Source organism: Sodiomyces alcalophilus (genome assembly GCF_042370955.1).
Source record: "Sodiomyces alcalophilus JCM 7366 unplaced genomic scaffold ACRALscaffold_8, whole genome shotgun sequence".
NCBI classification, from domain to species: Eukaryota; Fungi; Ascomycota; class Sordariomycetes; order Glomerellales; family Plectosphaerellaceae; genus Sodiomyces; species Sodiomyces alcalophilus.
The window spans coordinates 2660576-2680703 of record NW_027263539.1 but is presented as its reverse complement, the minus strand read 5'-3'; the positions used below and the strand labels follow the sequence as shown (position 1 = coordinate 2680703).

The following is a 20128-nucleotide window of genomic DNA, read 5'->3' as shown; positions in this document are numbered from 1 at the left end:
TCCTTATAATCGTATTAGTAACGCTATCCTTTATAAAACATTATATAAAGAGCCTTACTATAAAGTTTAAATAGAGGGATAGTCGATACCGGGACTTGCTTCGGGCCACGGCCCGTGCCATCTCCGACCGTCCGGAGTCCGATCGGCGAATACGGACCCACATGCGGATTATTCTAACAAACGTCGCCGCTTTAAGGTAACAAATAAAACTAAAGTCAAGTCACGGTATGATAAAGGTGAATAAATCAAGCAAAGCTGCCGTATTACATTAGACCTCTCGAGGGCGGGATGGACCGAGGTTCTGAATCACGACTACTATCAACAACGTTTCCATTGGGCAAAGGGTATAATCATCTGGACATACCATGTTATATACATATTCGTAATCATCATAATAAAAACGCTTACTATACACAGACAAGACTGTCCAAACTAGACGGCTTCCTGGTAATAGCAGGAGAATATCGGACCCATGTCCCAAGAGTCGGCCACTCTCGCGCCCTTATTGGGACGGCGGAGGGGAATTGCAGCATCTGCTCCAGACGTCTCCCTACTTTCCACTCCCGTCAGTAGTTTCTTCATCCTCTCCTGCACCTCGGCCTCCACAGCCCTCTGCTCAAACGCACCAACATCATCAAACTCGTCCCTCTCCTCGTCGTCCAGCAGGCCGCTCGACCGGCGATGCGCCGCGAACCGCAAAGGCGTCCTGCAAGGCTTGACCTTGCGCACGAAATCCCGCCTCCGGACGTGGTATCGCGCCGACCTCGCGCTCCAAAAGTCCTTGGCCATCTCGCCCAGCTCCTCCGCCCTGGCCGCCGCCAACCCGGCCGCGCTGACGTTGACGTTGCTCTTCCACTTCCCGGGCACGTAGGCGTAGGCAGGGTCCCACAGCAGGCCGCGCACCCAGTTCCGGACGGCCGCGTCGACCGTCTCGCCCGCGGCACCGGGAACGACGTGGTCGACGAGGCCCATGCGCCTCGCTTCGTACGGCGAGAGCGGCGTCATGGAACGCAGGAGCCTCTTGGCGCCCGCGGGGCCGCACCGCCCTGGGTACGAAAGCGAATGGAACTCGGAGCCGTGCAGGCCCAGGGCGCGGTAGGCGGGGTTCAGGACGGCGTCTTTGGCGGCGATGGCGACGTCGCATGCCGCGGCGAGGGCCACGCCGCCGGCGGCGCAGTTTCCGCGGATGGCGGCGACGGTGAGGATGCCGCGGCGCGGCAGGTCGTCGAGGAGGAACTGCACGACGTCGTCGATGCGGTTGATGTTGCGCCACGACTCGGCGGCCGGGTCACGGCTCGCTTCGATGACGTTGAGGGCGATGCCGTTGCTGAAATAGGACTTGCCGCCCATGAGGACCACGGCGGCCAGGCGCTCGGTCTTGGCGGCCCCGTCCGCGCCGCCCGAGGCGACGACATGATGCAGTGCCTCGAGCAGGTGGCTGCACTGGCCTGTGCTCATGGCGCCGTTGTAAAACTCAAAGTGTACGTACGCGACACGGTACCCGCCGGGGAAACGCGCAAAGTCGACCCAGACTTCCTGAAAGGTGGGGGCTGGCGACTTGGTGAAGTCGAGCGTGGCACGGGGCGCGCGGATCCGCGACAGCGTTTCTTCGTCTACGAGGCCGAGTTCGCGGAGGCCGGAGGCGGCGGGGACCTTGGGCCAGAGGGTGGCATCGACTTTGCGCTTGACGCGGCGGATGTGGGTGATCCAGACACCCCTGCCATCCCATGTCGCCAGGCACACGGCGCTGTTCTCGCGGCAGGCGATGAGGGAGCCCGGCTGGCACGGTTGTCGGGAGACGATATCGGGGTTATCCTCGACGGTACCGCCGTAGACGTACAGCTTCATGCCGAAGAGTGGGATGAGGCAGCCGGGCTGCGAATCGGCGCATCGAATCCTGCGTGATATCTCGCGCGCCGTATGGATATTCACGTCGAATGCGCGCTGTGCAGCTTGGAGGAGCGGGCGGCGCCGAGTCTCGCCACCTAGGAACGGCGTCCGCAGAGTGGCGGAGAGGACGCGATATGCGGGTTGTGGCTTGAGATGGGGTGAAAGGTTGGGGAGGATAGCAGGTGCTCCAGCTGATACTTGGGCGGCCAAGTGACACTGTAGCATCATCTCGCTGCCCTCGTAGCCTGGTGATGGGGGCGGGGTGTGAAGACTCTGACCGGATGCCGCGGCCACGATGCGGTTCAGTGCGGCCAGGGTTGCGGTCAGGGCGGCGCGAGTGACGGGGCCGCGATAGAGGGTGGACTTGGTAACGTGGGGAGAGTCAATGTCGAGGGGGAATTGCTCAAAGGCCCAGGCAGGCCCGGCATCCAGCTCCTCTACGGCCTGAAGCACGGTGACACCCCAGTGGGAGCGTCCGTCTCGGCTCAGCGACATCGATTGGAGGAGGCTCTGGGGGTCGGGCTCCGAACCATCGTCGCCCATCAGGACCCAGTCCAGCGCACTGGGACCGGCATCTCCGGGCGGTCCGGGATGGATGATGAGGGTCATGTACTTGTCGTAGATCTCACGGGGTACGCGGGACGTGAGGAAGGGGCAGATGATCAAGTCGGGCTTGGCCAGATTGGCCGCCTCGATCATGACAAGGTCCGACAGCGCATATTCGACAGTGACCGAGTGAGCTTCCGAGAGTACAAGGTAGAGGCGCTGGGAGAGCGAGTTGTGCGCCGTGCAGAGGAATAGGATCTTCATTTTCGCGGCGACAATTGAGTAAATCGATTACTTCGTACGCCTAGTTGTGTTTCCACCGCCAGCAGGCGCATTGGGTGACCCAGGCCATGATATATAGACGGAGCCAGGACGGGTTCGAATTCTGAATGGAGGTGAGGTCCTGGCCGTACGGCGTGGCAGGCCTCCGCTAGACCTTCCGTGCGCAAAAGCAAAGGGGACCATTGCGCATCCGAGGCCATTGAATGGCGATGTCTCACATAGGAGAGTTGAAAAATAAACGTAAGACAAAGGGGGAAGGAAAGAAAAAGCAAAGACTAGTGGTGTCGAGGCCAGGCCAGGTCGAATAAGAGGCACAAGTGAGAGTGGTGGACCAGCCACGTCTCGAGCCTGGCGATATTCGGGCTTGTCCGTGCTCGCTCAGCCGTTAGGACACCACCGGACGCCCTATAATGCATCCCCGTTCAGCCCAGTTTTGCTTTTGACAGAGGAACACGCCAAGTTTTGCCGCGTTGGGACCCCCTACTCACCCCGCATGAGTAGGGATGAAGCAACTCGTTCTGTCGATCCGATGCGGATGAACATCCCCGCTGTGCTGGTTTGCAGTTGATTTGGGGCGCACCTTGAAGCATTCGGGAAACGGAATCATGCTGGCCGGTCGACATGCAAGCCGGTGGGCAATCCAGCCAGGACTGACAGACATGTGGCCAGTAAGACAGGTGAGATGGGAAAAATGTCGTGCGTGTGGAGGAGGAAGAATATTCCCAAGCTGTGGAGGCTAGATATTAGGTACGTACACCCAGTGACAAACACAGTGTCCACACGGTAGGCTAAACTGTCCAGCGAATGGTACCTTGATCCCACGACGCGTACCAAGGCGTTTCCACGCTTGCTGTAGCCCTACCTATTTGACTTGAAAAAGTCGTAAAGGAATCCCCTATATAGAGCTGAATATTGTGAATTGGAGTAGAATCTGCAGAGTTACTGCTATTTCAAACTCCCGTCGTCAAGTGCTTCTTGTAAGTCAGCCAGTATGTACAGTACGAAGTGGGATAGCGACTCGACATCTGTGTTGCACCCAGTACATACGTAGGTACAAGTAAGTCGGCACAAATGTCGAGTAAATGCACCTCCGTGCCTGCCTACGTATTGGCGTGGAATTGCAAGTACAATCGCTCGACAGTTTTGTCTCATCACTGTACCCACCTAGGTATAGTGGGTAAGCATTAATGACGAGTACCTAACCGGGTGAGGGGGGGTCCTGGACAGTGTATTCCTTAGGCTAGCTACAGAATAACAAGCCTAGTCAGGTCGTATTCAATAATATGTTAATACTATTATGACTAGGATCTAGGGTGTCCAGGCCACTTACTGTTTCGGGCCTTCACTATATCATAGTGTTGCTACTGTCCCTGTATTTAGTATAGAGACTGCCATATAGTGACCAGCGTAGTTAGTATTTCCGCCTAGACAGTGAATATAACCGGATAGTCTATCCTATATTAATATTAGAGTCACATAGCTTATAATATCTGCTTTAATATAGTGACAGGATTAAAGAGATTTTATATCGGGGGTATATATCTAGGCATTCCTGTATATATATAGTCACTTTATATCTATATTATACCCATCTATTTTGCCTTAGAATTCTAATATTAGGATATTCCTCTAAAGTACTAAGTTATATACTAGTATAAACACACTATTTCTATAGCCTCCTTCCTTAAGAAGTCCTGGTCCTGAAATACGGCCACGCCTAATATACCCTTATACTGCTGCTATGGAAGAGGTCCTGCTGCTATGGAAGAGGTTAGCTTAATAGGACTCTGTGGATAGGACTCTGCTTACCTCTGTTATCGTGGAAGAGGTCTGCTGCTATGGAAGAGGTCTGCTATGGAAGAGGTTAGCTTAATAGGACTCTGTGGATAGGACTCTGCCTACCTCTGTTATCGTGGAAGAGGTCCTGCTGCTATAGAAGAGGTTAGCTTAATAGGACTCTATGGATAGGACTCTGCTTACCTCTGTTATCGTGGAAGAGGTCCTGCTGCTATGCAAGAGGTCCTGCTATAGAAGAGGTTAGCTTAATAGGACTCTGTGGATAGGACTCTGCTTACCTCTGTTATCGTGGAAGAGGTCTGCTATGGAAGAGGTCTGCTATGGAAGAGGTCTGCTGTGGAAGAGGTCTGCTGTGGAAGAGGTCTACTATAGTTATTATAGAAAAGGAAGAAGACCTAGCTGTAGATGGATCTATAGGAAAAAAAGATAGATAGAAAAGGATCTAGGAAGTATGTACGCTGCTGCCCCTGCCTGCCCTGCCTCCTGACGATACCTTTGTTATTATAGAAGGACCTACCGGGATATAGTACTGGTACTTTATCTGTATATACTACCCCTCCTATTTTACTAGAGGATATACTTTCTAAGAAGTATATATACTTAGTCACTGTTAGTAGTAACATACTGTTAGCTTAATAATACTAACAGAAATAGTCAGTGTATTCAAACTAGTTAGTTATTTCGTGGGCCTTGAATAACTAATACGATATTCTGTGGTGTATAACAGGGTACCTTTTATGGATGCTGTTTCTTGCTGGTTACTATAGACTTTACTGCTTAGAATCACTACGCTAATATACCTGACTATTACGATATAATATTAACCCGTGTTAGTAAACAGGCTATTTAATGGAATCCACAGTATGTTAACATAATTACGGACTATAACATTATAAGGCTATTATATTACTGATAGTTATTATAAGGCTAGACTGTCCAGAACCCCCCCCCTCCCGGGTAGGTAGTTTCTTAGCCACCTACGCGCGTTACCTACTCATCACTTTTGCTTACTCACTGTACCTATTACATCCGCTCTTATACCAGAAGCTCGACTCAAGCGCGCCGCGATGGAGAAAACATATCCCGATCTGCCCGATTTCACGACCTATACGAACCAAAACATCTGCGACAACACCCTAGACGATGCCCAGCTGGTGACGCGGTGTCCTCTTGACAATGGGCGATACGCCAACACTTCCACCTCCCCGCGTTATTCCGCCGGCCAACTCGACCAGCTCCCAGCAGAACTCCTCCTCCAGGTCCTGCTATACTCTGACCTCCCGTCGCTGACCCGTCTCCGCCGCGTCAACCGCCGCACCATGGAGCTCGTCGACTCGCTCCCCCAGTACGCCGCCATCCTCAAGCATTGTCCCGACATCATCCGCGCCATTCTCAGCATCCAGGCAGACGCATTTGACTGCCGTGTACTATACGCAACCCTCACCACAACCCGATGCTCCTCGTGCGAGCGCTTTGGCGACCATCTCTACCTCATCGACTGCCGCCGAGTCTGCTACTTCTGCTTCACCCGGCGGCTGGAATACTTGCCCCTCACCATTGGCCGCGCGTCCAGTTTCTTCCCTCCCGACGGGACACGCCAGCCCAGTGCCATCACCAGCCGCCAGCGCCTACGTGCGGCGAACCCCCCAAGTGTCATGAACCTGCCCGGGCGGTACTGTACCGCCTTGGCCAGTGGAGGGGGTAATCTGGTGCGGAAACGTCGTCAACTCTTCGACCGGCGGGCTGTCATCCAGGATCTGGAGGGTTCTGGCCTTCCCAAGGTAGACAGGACCACCAGGGAACCTCTGCGGTTCATGGCCATCATCACCGCACCGTATCTGTTTGACGCTGGCCGGCAGGCCGACTGGGGATACTTCTGCCTTGGCTGCAAGGACGAGAAGGAGGAGACAAGGCATTTTAGGATCAAATATACAAGAGAAGGGATATCGGAGCACATTGCGAGGTATGGACCCGTGAAGGAGACGCCAAGGATACCCGGCAGGTTCATGCACGTCACTCCAGTCTGACGGGGAGATCAAGCTTGGGCGGCATGTAGGACGAGCTGATTGGTTATACGTCCTGGGAGATGCAGGGCCAAAGACCAACATCCCAGCGCGTACTCCATATCCTCACACTTCTCCATCCCAGGGTCTTTCGCCAGCCGGGACACTGCATCTCTAAAACCCTTGGACAATTATTGTCTCGCGTTCCTGGCCTTCCCAGGCCCCCATCTTCCAGCTCTGCGCACCTCCCAGTTCTCAACAGCTCCCGTCGTCTCAGCACCGATTCTACACAATGGTCGGGCCCCAACAAAAGAACGCCAACGTCCGCCTTCTCGCATGTCTCGTCGACGAAGACGATGCGGACGACAGCGATTACCGCTTCCTTGTCGATGGAAAACATGTCAAGTACGTAACCACATCGCCCGGCACGTTTCGCGGGGCCGAGGACGACCGTACCTTCGAGCCCATCCTGCTCGGCGAACTCTTCCCGCCCTTTCCCACTGGCGATTGGAACAAGGGCCACGCAGCCAGGGACCCCGACACAGGCAAGGCCACCTTTGTCAAAACGGAGACGGTACAATTCGCCGGGGTCAAGAACGTATGGCATCCCGTGAAGCTCAACGAGCTGGACTTCACCCGACAAGACCGACCGAGGCAACGCGTCCACGTCTCAACGCACCCCCAAGTCCAAGGCGGCAAACCCGTGCTCGTCAAACTAGCGGTTTGGCCCTGGGAAATCCCCTTTGTCGAGGCGGAGACGGCCGCCTACCAATGGATCAGTGGCACCGGCGTCGGTCCCGAGTTTCTGGGCCATCTCACCGAGGGCAAGGACGGGCGCGTGGTTGGCTTCGTCGCCGAGTGGGTGGAAAGCGCGCGGGCCGCGGGGCCAGGGGACTTTGACGGTTGCAAGGAGGCTTTGGGCCGGTTGCATGAGCTCGGTATCAAGCTGGGGGATATCAACAAACACAACTTTCTTGTGCGGGATGGGCACGACGTGGTTTTGGTAGACTTTGAGACGGCGAAGCGAGACTGTTCGCCCGCGGAGCTCGAGGACGAGATGAGCGCCCTCATGAGCAACCTGGAGGACACGAGTTTCCGGGGCGGAGTAGCACCCGCCTATGAATGACAGGTCCAGGCAACGGGACGGGGACCCTTGGGGTATTGCTTTTGCGGCTTCCGTTAATGCAAGATCAGTAACTCGTAAGAACCACAAAACATGGCAAATGGAGCACCGGCTAGCCTGGCTTCTGGTGCCCCCGGATTCGCAGCTTGGCGATGGGGATGCCACCGTTCGAAAAAGCAAAAATCCGCACCTTGGCGTAATCATCACACGCCAAAGGCTTCCCTGACACCTTCGCCCTCGTCCGGCGTCACCACAAACTCGCACAGTTCGCGGGCGAGGTCGGCCGTCTCCTCGTCGATGCCAGCTTCGTACACCAAATCTTCCTCGGCGAAATGGATCCGCGACAGGGCCAAGATGTATCGATGTGAGCCGCCGTAGGCCATGGCCAGTTTAGATTGGATGTTGGCCGCGTCGGTAGTTTCGGGGTCCGTGACCAGCCGGTGAAGCAGCCGGACAGTCTGTTTGATCAGCTTGTGTATGCCCTCCAAGTCGTCGCCCGTGCCGTCCGACTCGTCTGTGAGGTGGCCAGGCGCCATCTTCTTCGCCTGGGCCGAGTCTCCCACTCCAATGACCGCCACAGGTTCAGATACACCATACAGCTCGTCCACGAGCCCAGCCAACATTGCCACCATGCGCGGGATCGCGTTGACGTGGTGGGCGATCTGCAGCGCTCCAAAGGTCGATTGTGCGAAAGCCGTGAGAGTGCGCAGGGCCGCGAGCCCGACGATATGCACCTGCGGCGGGGTAGATGCCTCCCGAGGCGGATCCACGAGGTTGCAAGTGAGCTTCTCCAGAACCATGCGAGCGGTACTCTCCGCATCGCGTTCTTCGGAGACGGGGCCGATCGATTTAGGTAGGGCAGATGTGCAGAGGAGATCCATCATGCCCAGTACGTCGTCCAGGCGCTGACCGGGGGTCAAGAAGATGAGGACCAGGTCCAGCGGGACCATGCGCCAGAACTCGGCTTGCCGGGTTTGGGTGCCTTCGTCCGTCTGCGTCACGCTTGTGACGCTCGCCATGCCGATCAGGCGGAGGAGCGATAAGAGAAAAGTGGTATCGATCTGCTGTTCCAGTTCCTCTGAGGCAGCATCACCGGCCACGGCGCTCGAGATGCGCTTGAACCGGTTGAAGCGAATCTCTGCCACTTTGTAGATGGATTTTTCAATGGCCGGCACGATGTTGTTGATGAGGTACGGCGCAACCGAGACGGTCTGTAACTGCAACGTGAAGGCCACGAGGGATGCCAGGTCCCAAATCGGTCGGTACAGTTTCTCCTCGAGACACTGATGCCACATGTCGACGATGAGTCCGGCAAAGTCGATGAGGAGTGAATAAGGATCCCCCGGATTGCCAAGGAGAGGCAGTCTTCGAAGAATGATGGCGGCGAAGGAGGTGGTCGGATCAGAGGGGTACGAGTAGCGTGTGAGTATCTCGAATGTCGGCGGTTCTCCGTGTAGAGAGGCGTGGTCCAAGACGAGCGGAAGAAACTACAGGCGCGGGGGAAACATCAGTATGACGGCGGGCCAGTTGTGCCAAGACGGCGAGACATGTTTGCCATTGACACCATGACAAAACAAGACCAACCTCAAAGGGGAGAGCGTTCGGGGCAGCGGCGTACGAAACGGGCGATGGGGCGGCTGCTTCGCCGTCCTCGGCCATGGGAACATCTGCCTCGTGCGTCTCCAAGGCCATGACAGGACTCTCCAGAGTCGGGCGCTTTCGCTTGCCCTTGGAGGGTGTCCGCTCGGCCGGTGGGATGGCTACGGCGCCGGCATCCCTTGTTCTGGCTCGTCCCTTGGTGGGGCTGACCACCATATCCATGTCGTCGAACCCGTCCGCAACGCTCCATGTTTTGTTCGTCTTCCCTGGTGTTGTCGCGATACCCGCACGGCCAGTCGCAGTAGCTCCGGTCTGCTTGGGCGCGGCGGCTGTTGGGTCTTTCCGTCTTGCCCGCGCGCTCGCCTCTTGGAGATCCCGTTGTAAAAACTGCAGCTCGGTGGTTGCGTTCTTCTCTGCGGCAAGGGCCTGCTCGACGAGCCTCTGGTTCTTCGCTTGTTGTTCGGCATTTTGCTTCTGCACCCTTCCCAACTCGGCGGTATGTTCTTGCTGGGCCTTGGTCGAATTAGACCGGATGATGGCGATTTCGCCCCGGGCAGTGTAAAGCTCCGCCTCGAGTACTCTGACTCGCTGTTGCAGGGCCGCGAAAATGTCATTGCTGGCGGTGGCGCTGGACGAGGGGTTTCGCGGCGGCCCTTGGGAAGCCTGGTGGGCGGTAGACGTGGGAGGCGGCCGAACGAACTGACCGTGCGGAGGGCGATGGGGGGGAGGTCGGCTGGGAGTGGAGCCCGGTGGCAGTATGCGGCCGGAGCTCGGAGGATGGGTGTAGGACGGGGCGGGAGGAAGACCAGGGCGTGCGTTCCATTGCTGCTGCTGCTGCGAGGAAGAATGGTGAGCAAGAGTGGCACGTTCAGCAAGAGGCCTGTTCAGCTGGCCTCTCTGTGGATGTGCCGGAGGGGCAGCAGGCGGCGGAGGAGGGGGCGGGACGGGAGGTTTGGATTGGCCTGGAGCGCGAGACGCAGGAGGGAGTAAGCCATTGATCAGCTCGGAATCGTCAAGGTCGTCGTCCTCGATTTCGATCACCTCGTAGGAACCGGGACCCTGGGCCTGAACTGGCACGGGAATGCTTCCATTAGATTGGCGAGCTTTGGTCTGTGTCTCCGCCCGTGTTATTTCCCGTGTCTTTTCCTGTGCCGGCGCCTGTGCCCGGGTTCGGGCCTGCGTCTGGGCTTGAGTAAACTGGACGATGGCATGGTTCTCGAGCTCCTGGAGAATGTCCTGGTTGAGTTCGTCAAAGCCATCGTCCGAATAGTCGTCCATGACCTCCGAATGGCGGGAGAAACCCCTTTCATGAGTCCATTGACGACAGTCTGTAGGAGTTGGGTTGAGTCGAAGGAAAGTGAGCGAACTTGTAGTGGTTTGTGGTGGTCAGGGTCGTTTGGCTGGTAAATGTGCTGGACGAGATGGAAACATTGTCTTTATCTTATCAGACCCCACGAACACAACGGCCTTATCTAATCAGACGGCATACCTGCTTAGGTAAGGTATCTCAATTCGTACCCCCCTGTGGCTTGCGTGCTCCACATACTTGCAGCTACTCAGCCACATTACATATCAATTACTTACGAAACGAGGTGGAATACGTAAGTGAGGAGGATTCTGCAGAGGCGCAGTTCTGGTTGGACCTCGACCTCCAACGTCGCAGTCCAGCTCCCTAAAATAATAACCCGATTATTACCAACTTCACCTCCCAATCATTATTACCCTTTGGCTGCACTCTTCCTTCCTCTCTTTTCCCCGCAATTCTTTTTCTTCTCGTCACCCAGGCGAGCATTCTGGTTTTCTTCTTCTACTGCCGATCTGTCGCCTATATATATTACGCAGTTGGGTAGTTTAGCATCAGCACCCACCTGTCTCAAATTAGTAACCCATCGCAAAAACCCTTCGCTTTCGAGACAGCTTCCTCCGCTTCGTCCGGATACGAGCCTGACGTTTTCGTGGGACCCTTTGACCGACCCCTTCCGTCTGCGTTCGTCTGCGACTCCGACGATCCGCTCATTACAACCGTCGACCACGCTTCTCGCTCGAGAAGCGCCAAACCGACATACCGACAAACCGACCTGTCGTCACAAGCTCCCTGACCGCACGTCGTCCGCACATAACGTCTGCCATCTCCTTCTCCCCCCACCTCCCCGGGCCATCCTTCGACAATGGCGCGTGGAAAGCGAGGGGTTAGATTTCCCCACAAGGCCAACAATGGACATGCCTCGGAAGGCCGCCGCTCGAGCTTCAGCGACTACAGCGAAGAGGACTTGCCTCCAGTTAAGTCGAGGTCGTCGTCTTCCCAGTTGCAACAGAAGACCGCCAATGAGATGAAAGAGGTACGGGTTGTCCTGGAACGCCGTGTTCCTTCTCTTGCTTCCATTGTCCGAACGAGGACCGCGAGAATCCTACTTTGTTTTCTCTTTCTTGGATTCCGCTCGCACTGCGTCACCACATTCTGCTTCCATTTTTCTTCTGCTAACCTTGCGATCCCGCCAAACAGCGTCAGTCTCCCGAAGATGAGAAACGCGCCGAGTACGAGAAGAAAAAGGCCAACTTCATTACCCGCACCTTTTGGACCTTGGTCATGGTGGCCGGCTTCCTGACCGCCCTCTTCATGGGTCACATCTACATCATTTGCGTCATGACGGGCATTCAGGTCGTCTCCTTCAAGGAGGTCATTGCCATATCCAGCGTCCCGAGCCGCGCCCGCAAGCTACGCCCGTCCAAGAGCTTGAACTGGTACTGGCTGGCCACCACAATGTACTACCTTTACGGAGAATCCGTCATCTACTATTTCAAACACATCGTCCTTGTCGACAAGGTTCTCCTGCCGCTGGCCACCCATCATCGCTTCATCAGCTTTCTCCTCTACATCTTTGGTACGTCCGCCCCCTGCTACAGGAGTCCTGGGACTGCATTGGCTGACCTCTGGCCCTCTTTACCCGTGTTTTGTCTTTAGGCTTCGTCTTCTTCGTCACCACTCTTCAGGCCGGGCACTTCAAATTCCAGTTCACCCAATTCGCCTGGACGCACATGGCTCTGTACCTCATCGTTGTCCAGGCTCATTTCATCATGAACAACGTCTTCGAGGGCATGATCTGGTTCTTCCTCCCCGCTACTCTCGTCATCACCAACGACACCTTCGCCTACGTGGTCGGCATCACCTTTGGCCGCACCCAGCTCATCAAGCTGTCTCCCAAGAAGACTGTAGAGGGCTTCGTCGGTGCATGGGTCATGACGCTCGTGGGTGGCGCTGTAATCACAAAGATTCTGATGCGCTCCAACTACTTCATCTGCCCTGTCAATGTAAGTCATCCCTTCCTCTCAGCATCGTCCAGTCTTTCACCCCCACAACCCAGAGCTTCCGTTGCTGACCACTTTCAGGACCTCGCCGCCAATATTTTCACCGGCCTCGAATGCGAGCCCAACCCTGTCTTCCTGCCCAAACTCTACAGCCTCCCCCATTTCTTCTTCCTGCCGTCCAACACCAACCTCTCCTTCACCATTCCCCCTATCCAGCTCCACACTCTCGTCCTGGCCACCTTTGCGTCCCTCATCGCGCCCTTTGGCGGTTTCTTTGCCTCTGGCCTGAAGCGAACCTTCAAGATCAAGGACTTTGGCGACTCCATTCCTGGACACGGCGGCATGACTGACCGGATGGACTGCCAGTTCATCATGGGCTTCTTCACATACATATACTACCACACTTTCATCGCCATCAACAAGGCCGCGAGTCTCGGTACTGTCATGGAATTGGCCATCACCGGTTTGACTTTGGATGAGCAAAAAGAGCTGATTCGGGGCATGGCACGCTACCTCTCCAACCAAGGCGTTGCTCACAGTGATGAAGTACGTTGCTGGTTTTCTTCCTGGCCCCCTCGCCTCTCCTTCTGGTGCCAAAGTCCAAGGAAGACGCTAACCGCATGCAGCTTTACCAATGCATTGACAAGACCCTGACATAAGGTCTGCCATGATGTCGTCGGTATGAGACTAATCTAGTGACCCTCAAGGATACACTGGGCGTCTGACATCCACTTTCACGTCAGTCACGAACGAAAAATTGGATCAGTGCAAATGACGCCTGGTCGTTGGCGAAGAAGCGGCGGTAGAATAGCCCTTGCCACAGGATGTGCTGCCGGCTCTATTCTGCGCGGGCCGTGAGCCAACTGCATCTCACTGGCTTGATCAACGCCCAGGCGGTGAGTTGCGTTACGCTAATGGGTAGGGGGATTTCGCTGGTCTACAGCCCCTTTTTCTTGTATCATTCTCCTCCGGCATCGTCGGCTTGGTTTGCCACGCATTCAGACTCTGAAGGCGGTCTATGTATATTCCTCACATATGTAATATCTCCTTTAGTGGCATGGATGAATCACTCGCTCATCCAGTGTCATAGATCACAAAAGTCGCATAGCCGGGGAAGGCGTGCAGAGGCATGGGGCACGGTAGACCGTCTCCCAAACATTAATGAAATCCAAGATAACACTCATCTCCCTGGCATCTTATCGCAGCATTGGAAACCAGTCTGCATAACAAATTGATGCGGCTCGCAGCATCAGTCGTGCAGAATCAGGTCACTCAGCCGTTGAAGCTGACATGAACGTGGTCCCTTTTATTCTCATCAGCATTGGCGCCTTGACCAAGGGCGACCGGCAAGTAGGAAGAACATACCAGTGGTTTTGAGTGATATCTCCACGATCCTCCTGGAGACGCCACCGCTCCCAAGGGACAACATTGTCGACGGTACGGCTCCAGATCCTCTGGCCCCAAATAACGTACTTGAGGTTCAGGACGCCGCGGTTGTTCATGGCCCACTCAGCCATCTCACGGCCAGAGAGGGTGGCAGCACCGCCGCTATCGCCAATCATAAAGTCAATGGCGCGACCGCAGCAGTGGTCGCTGCTGGACGAGGTGCATGCGCAATCGCGGATGCAGAAGAACTCGCGTGTGCGGCCGGGAAACTGCTCGTTAATGATCCTGGCGCCGTCGATGGCGACCTTCTGACAGCTGCTAGAGGGGGGCAGGGGAGGGTTCGGGTCGTAACCGCCGAAGCCGACCTCATTGGAGCTGCAGCACATCATGCCGGCGGGACCCGGGCATTGCCCCGCGACCGTATTGCCGGCGCAGTCGGAGACCCAGCGGCAGTTGCCGTCGGCGCCGTTGTTGCAGGACGGCTTGGAGCAGCACTTGATGTCGGCGGGGTCTAGAGGGCAGGCACCGTTGATGGTGGTGCCACCGGCGGCTGCGCAATTTGCAGTAGAAACACAGACGCCTGCGAGGAGAGGAAGAATGGGGCTGTGTTAGCTAAAGGGGGGAGTGAACGCCGGAGGTAAGGAAGAACTTTGCGAAATATAAGGCAAGGATAAGCGTACCAGCAATACCGTTTGGCCCTTCGCAAGGCTCGTTGACAACAGCCAATGCCGTGGTGGCCGAGAGGGCGAGGAGGAGGTCACGAAGCTGCATTGTGACCAAGACGCACTCGAGACTCGCAAAAGGCAGCTGATGGGAGGTTATGCAAGTGGTATAGCTGTAGTCTAGGGCTTGATGCTTCACTGTTGAATCTCCCTATAATTGGGGGACCATTGGAGCACGATGGTGGCCGAAGGGAGGGCCCCTTTTTATGTTTCCGTTTGGGCCATCATCGCTTGATGATCCCCAGAAGGACATGGTTATTGATCTCCCCAACTACGATGAACGACTGACGATCACCCAGGCCGCGGCCCTGTCCGTCTCAGAACAACCGCCCATCGTCGGCGCATGCCGTTAGGGAAGTTCCATCCTTCAGGCTTCAATCCTCTAATCTTCTTCTTTCCTGCGCGACCCGTTCCGGGGTGTGCTTGGCCAGCGTCATGGACCTACTGCTACCTTCCCCTTTTTGAGGGGAGAATTAACAAAGCCCAGCGACAGTCCCTGAATAATCCACGTGGTGTTTGCCAGATCCGCAGGAGGCAGTGCCTTAACAGTGGGAATGGGGAGGGGGACTGGACGACGTGCTGATCCCCGAGAAATCGGTATGTTGAGCTTTTCCCGTCTGGTAGCGGCTGTGTCCCGGATCCACTAGGACTCAACGAACAATAATGTAACGGGGAGGCAGCTGAGAAGACATTGATGGCAATCTCCTTTAGGCAGGTAGTGTCGGGATCATCATGGGCGGTTGGTTAGTGTAGTGGGCTCCCCCTTGACTGCAACGAGGACTGGAACGGGACCATATATACAACACGGCTATTGTAGGAATTCTTGTGTCATCAAAGAATGAATTCTGGGGGGCTCGGGAGATGATTCTGGAGGGTCATTGATCTGCCGTTGATCTCGGTGTGGATCGTGTGGGCACGACGAGGATCAGTCGGTCGTCACGGCGAAGAGAAAAGACACTCACTCTGCTTTACACTAACACAAGGGGTCGACCAGACGGACGTTTCATTTTCAGATAGTAATAAGTGGATGCGATTCTTGTTCTCATTGGATTTGATGTTCATATTGATTGTTTTTACTTCATGCGGACAGCAATTCATGTCAACAGATTCCAGGGTGAAGCCAACCCCTTAAAATAACATTGAAGTTTACAAGAAGGTCAGACATCTCAAGTGACTAAAAGCACATTGAGTACAAATACTAATAGGCGGCGGTATGGTCCTGTGATTTCATGATCGACATTGCCTACATGTATGACCCTTTTATCTTGATGCATATCAGCATATTACGGGTGAGAGGACTGCCGATCTTATTGTGGCAAGTCTACCTCGGATGTCGTACTTAGTAAGTTCCATGCCCATTACCCTGCCGCCTGGTAAGTTTGGCGGCACCATTGCGTCGGTGGCTCGCTGATATGGCGGGGGCTTCAATTGTCCTGCACGATGGCGGGAAACGTCAAAGACACCTTCCAGAAACTGCGACCCGAATGAGCGATCACACCCAACTATCTATAATTGATCCTTAAATCCAATTACCTCGGCAGGCGGCTCGGGATTTTTGCATGTGAAAGATTAGGGTATGTTCTTCTTACATAGAAAATCTCACTGGCTCTGGGCACTATGAGCCATCTTCTTACCCGCGCGCGTTTGTCGGCTTTATCAGGGACAGCGAAGATGGGAGTAAATATAACGTCTTGTTCGTCTACCATTTACACAAATATCATTCCATAAAGGGTGTTAAAGGATAGCCAATATCACTTTCCCTCGCTATGTCTTGGGTCAGCCTCAAGAGTTAAATCAGGGCCATGGCCTGGCCTCTGCGTTGTCGTCTTCGGTGCTTATCCAATTTATGAAGGATTATATCTGTCTCTGACGCTGTATACGATGGCACTCTAAGTCTGAGCTCCTATGCTGTATTTTGCACGAGACTAAGACACTTATTTCCGATACTAATTGCCTTGGCTTACATATTACGGGTTGTGGATAGGCTGGCCGTCTACCTTGAATATTGAGGGTCTTAATTTAGCTCTACTATTACTCGTTTCTGACTTTGAGCCTATATTGTCGTCTGCTAAGTGTAATCAGGATTGGTATTAAGCTGATTTGTACCTCTCTTCCTTATCCGAATTTCCCCTTTACTTTGTATCTCAAAAACAAATTGCCTTGGTCTAACCTTATAGCAAGGGCTGTCGACGACTTTGTTACTTTGAGCTCCATTTTAGTATTTTTCTGATTTATATCTCTATTCCACAAATTGGACTATATATACAGTGCCCACGTATTATCGGGTATATCTTTACACTACGCGCTAGAGAAATTTCTACATCTAGGTTCTCTCATCCCAAAATGCAAGTCAAGGAGCCTACTACTACAGACTGCCTCGCTTAGTAGTTAGACAAATATAATCTCAAATCAAAGGGAAAAGGAATAGAAGAACGGCTTCTTAGGTACTTGGGTAAGATGCGAATCTAAGTGTTACAATAAGAGACAAGAGACCTAAATATATTCAGAAAAGCCCTGACTTAGTCATAAGACGACGCTTGTCTCTAGGAATATCTATATACAAGACCTTGTATAATTAGTGGTTATACGCACTCTTATATATACATTTTAACTTAATTCTCCTCAGTGTAAGGCCACTCTGCGCTTGATGTTGCGTTGCGCATACTTGGGTGCCGAGATTGAAGAAACCATTGGCATACCGGGGATCATCCTCCCAGACATGGGCCATAAGGACAACGTACTTGACATCCGTAGTCCGGAGCTGGAATTTCTGCAACACTCAACATCTGCATGTCTAGCACCTATCTTGTTGCCGTGCATGAAGAAGCTAGAGTCTAGCCTATAGTAGTGTAGTTGGCTCTGCCTTTCCTGGCAATGAGGTCCGGAACTGCCGAGTCACGCTGTCGACATGAACCGAGCATCTGGAAGTTGTCATTTGACAGACAAAGATAAGAAACACAGGAAGTAAATGCACAGAGAATATCACGATTGCTCTAAACCATGGACCAGTTAAGCTGTCTGGAGATAGGTATGGCTTGGCAGAATCTGGTCACGGAGTATGCTAAGAGCATTCTCTCGCTGGCCGCCCTCCGCCACCTCCTTCACCTTCTCCTAGTCATTCTGATATGCACCTGTGGCTTCAATACTCTCAATGGCGGACCAAAGACCACGGAGAAACAGCCACCACCGAACACTGTGATTCTTCTGCTCAGGCCAGGATCCAGGTTCGGTCCCGCTTGGTGATGAGACGAGCAACCACACCGCATGAACGTACAGTGGATTGTAGCTCCAGAGATACACCGTACAGGTGTCGTGTCTGCGGGGTAATCAGGGAGATGGAGGGTGGGGGAGGGGCCAGCTTCCAAGTTGCCAACCCATGGCAGACGAGCTATTCCGCCGCGGGGTTATTATAGCACGACCAGGGTCAAAGTGCGGGGATTGGGCTCGAGCTGTCGGGACCGGGGCCCGCAGCCCCCGATGGGCGTGTGGATTCAAGCTCACCTTGGAATATCGCACACACGTCGTGGGCAGTTTACGTGGGCCAGTGTTCAACGCCTGAACGCCACATGCGTCTTTCAGGCCTTTAGTTCCCCTCCACACTTCCAGGTTTCACCGGTCCTCGGCCACTTTGTGGGCAACCCATTCACCCGGCCGTGACTCGTGTGTCCAAGAGCGGGCCAACTTGAGTGGTCCGGTCCGGAGGATATCACATCCCAGGCTCATCCCCTCGAATAATGAACTCTGTCGCGTCTCTCGAGATGGCCATAGTCAAGCTGACCGGGTAGGTAATTGCGATGCCAGGGACAAGTCGGACATGATACGCGAGAGATAGTACATCGGGCCCTACGCTGGTGAACTGGACCGTAAGTTCTGATCAATCCATGTCCTCGTGGGTTATTCATCCCCCGTATTGAGCCATGTCGCCCGCCGTGATGCGAAGCATTACTTGTACCTTTCGACTAAGACGCACTTTGTCGTCTCCCCGGGCACAACAGTTGCACCCGATTTCGGCGTCGCTTGCCTACACGCGGACGCCGTCTTTCCTAAAAGCCCATCCTCGAGTTCGCACTTTGATATTGAAACGGTGTGGGAAGGGAATACGTCGTATGAGTTTGGAGAGGGGTGGTGCCGACAAGACCATGGCTACCGTCCATGGCTGAGAAATCATAATGTGTGCTTCTAGGTGAATTCTTTCTCGAGGCTTGCTCTTGATTGCATGCAGGGTGCGCGTACCTCGATTGCTGGTGATGACAGTGACGAGGGATTAATCTTATCCCAGCACCGACGGGAGACACCGCGAGGGGCCCGTTGTCCTTTCTTTCTGATACCGCGATCACTTCCGTAAGTTGTAACACCCCCGATACAGATCTCGAGTTGCTAGGTAGGTCGGACGGTCGGGATCGATCGGGTCATGGACAAGTTTTGACACGGTCATTGACTGGCCGCAAGCAATTAGGTTTTCTCAACTTGCCCTCTGGGACTGTGACGTTTCTGGTGTTGCCATGGTCAACGCTGTCGTGTCGTCGTACTGTCGTCGTTGCCCCTGGTACGGTACTGCCGCGACCTTGGAACTGTCGACACATGGTTGAACACGACTTCCTGGCTGTCCTGGCTGGCAAGAAGTCGATCTCCTTTGTGCCTTTGTATCAGTCGATGATATTCGAGGCGACGCCACATGTCGTGCGACAACGACGGCATGGTGGCTACCCGGTTCGCGGAGCTGGCGGACGAGGCAGCTGTCGCTTCGTAAGACTCTGAGTAGACGATGCGTGATTTTGGTTTCCTGACTAATAAGTTGTCCTCGTAGGTCGGTCGTCGTGCGAAAGAAAGACGGTGTAGGAAGTGAGCGAGCCCATTGTAATTTGTGGCGCGATGCTTAAGGCGGCCCTTCTCTTCGTGAAACTGGAGGGCTTGACGACGGTAAAACGATGCGATGCGGAAGATCAGAAACGATGGCGCCATGGCATGACTGAACACTACGCTGGTCTTGGATTAAGAATGGGTCAAGGGTCCTTGGAATGACGATCTCTCCGAGCTGACGTGGTTTGTGGCTTGCATGAGCTGCAGGAGACAAGCGAGACGATAATATATCATGCAGGACCATGGACCAGGGGGGAACCTGTGTTGGTAGGATGGCGATCCAGAGGGAATAATGATATGGAGAATCTTGACAAAGAAGAATAAACAAAGGTAGACAATTCGGTAGGACGACGGACGGGGTGTGCTGGCTAGAGGTGGTGGCTGGTTTGGGAACAAGTTGAGGTGGATGTGTACATGCTGTAGTGTAATTACTGCCTTGGTCAGTTTGGAGGCGCTGGGTCGTCGGGCCGGAGGGTAGAGGGGAAACGCCGGTATAATGCCGCTTAAGGCTCGTAGTATCGTCGTAGTTTTGTCGCCTAAATATCGGTTCAGTTCAGGTAGTGCTGAGTGCGTCGTCATAGCGGGACCCTCGCCAAGACGGCCACCGAGGCCCA

The 20128-nt window shown here is 54.3% G+C and overlaps 9 protein-coding genes across 9 annotated transcripts; 5 read left to right on the top strand and 4 right to left on the bottom strand.

The window, feature by feature from the left end:
• Positions 1–282: 282 nt before the first annotated feature.
• ACRALDRAFT_1066050 (uncharacterized protein) lies at positions 283–2756 on the bottom strand. Its single transcript, XM_071017273.1, has one exon. The coding sequence runs from the start codon at positions 2698–2700 to the stop codon at positions 433–435; it is 2268 nt and encodes a 755-aa protein (XP_070872154.1). The 5' UTR covers positions 2701–2756; the 3' UTR covers positions 283–432.
• A 3078-nt stretch (positions 2757–5834) lies between these two features.
• Positions 5835–6542, top strand: ACRALDRAFT_1036659 (uncharacterized protein; the record flags this gene model as incomplete). The annotated part of the gene is made up of 1 exon (XM_071015031.1): positions 5835–6542. The coding sequence occupies one exon, from the start codon at positions 5835–5837 to the stop codon at positions 6540–6542; it is 708 nt and encodes a 235-aa protein (XP_070872153.1).
• A 268-nt stretch (positions 6543–6810) lies between these two features.
• Positions 6811–7644, top strand: ACRALDRAFT_2112990 (uncharacterized protein; the record flags this gene model as incomplete). The annotated part of the gene is made up of 1 exon (XM_071023609.1): positions 6811–7644. One exon carries the CDS (start codon positions 6811–6813, stop codon positions 7642–7644), a length of 834 nt encoding a protein of 277 aa, XP_070872152.1.
• Positions 7645–7844: 200 nt separating this feature from the next.
• ACRALDRAFT_2112952 (uncharacterized protein) lies at positions 7845–10518 on the bottom strand (the record flags this gene model as incomplete). The annotated part of the gene is made up of 2 exons (XM_071023607.1): positions 7845–9128; positions 9226–10518. 2 exons carry the CDS (start codon positions 10516–10518, stop codon positions 7845–7847), a joined length of 2577 nt encoding a protein of 858 aa, XP_070872151.1.
• An 890-nt stretch (positions 10519–11408) lies between these two features.
• On the top strand, positions 11409–13205 carry ACRALDRAFT_2030181 (uncharacterized protein; the record flags this gene model as incomplete). Its single annotated transcript, XM_071020645.1, has 5 exons — positions 11409–11579; positions 11744–12122; positions 12203–12549; positions 12628–13092; positions 13173–13205. The coding sequence occupies 5 exons, from the start codon at positions 11409–11411 to the stop codon at positions 13203–13205; spliced, it is 1395 nt and encodes a 464-aa protein (XP_070872150.1).
• Positions 13206–13818: 613 nt separating this feature from the next.
• Positions 13819–14676, bottom strand: ACRALDRAFT_2073723 (uncharacterized protein; the record flags this gene model as incomplete). The annotated part of the gene is made up of 3 exons (XM_071022231.1): positions 13819–13849; positions 13912–14512; positions 14613–14676. Coding segments are annotated over 3 exons (696 nt in total), but the record flags the coding sequence as incomplete, so codon positions are not given.
• Positions 14677–17628: 2952 nt separating this feature from the next.
• On the top strand, positions 17629–19012 carry ACRALDRAFT_1066047 (uncharacterized protein). The gene is made up of 2 exons (XM_071017272.1): positions 17629–18042; positions 18156–19012. The coding sequence occupies exons 1-2, from the start codon at positions 18031–18033 to the stop codon at positions 18309–18311; spliced, it is 168 nt and encodes a 55-aa protein (XP_070872147.1). The 5' UTR covers positions 17629–18030; the 3' UTR covers positions 18312–19012.
• ACRALDRAFT_2044768 (uncharacterized protein) lies at positions 18572–18814 on the top strand (the record flags this gene model as incomplete). The annotated part of the gene is made up of 1 exon (XM_071021468.1): positions 18572–18814. One exon carries the CDS (start codon positions 18572–18574, stop codon positions 18812–18814), a length of 243 nt encoding a protein of 80 aa, XP_070872148.1.
• A 35-nt stretch (positions 19013–19047) lies between the features above and the next one.
• ACRALDRAFT_1066046 (uncharacterized protein) lies at positions 19048–19870 on the bottom strand. The gene has a single exon (XM_071017271.1). The coding sequence runs from the start codon at positions 19614–19616 to the stop codon at positions 19161–19163; it is 456 nt and encodes a 151-aa protein (XP_070872146.1). The 5' UTR covers positions 19617–19870; the 3' UTR covers positions 19048–19160.
• Between the last annotated feature and the right edge of the window lie 258 nt (positions 19871–20128).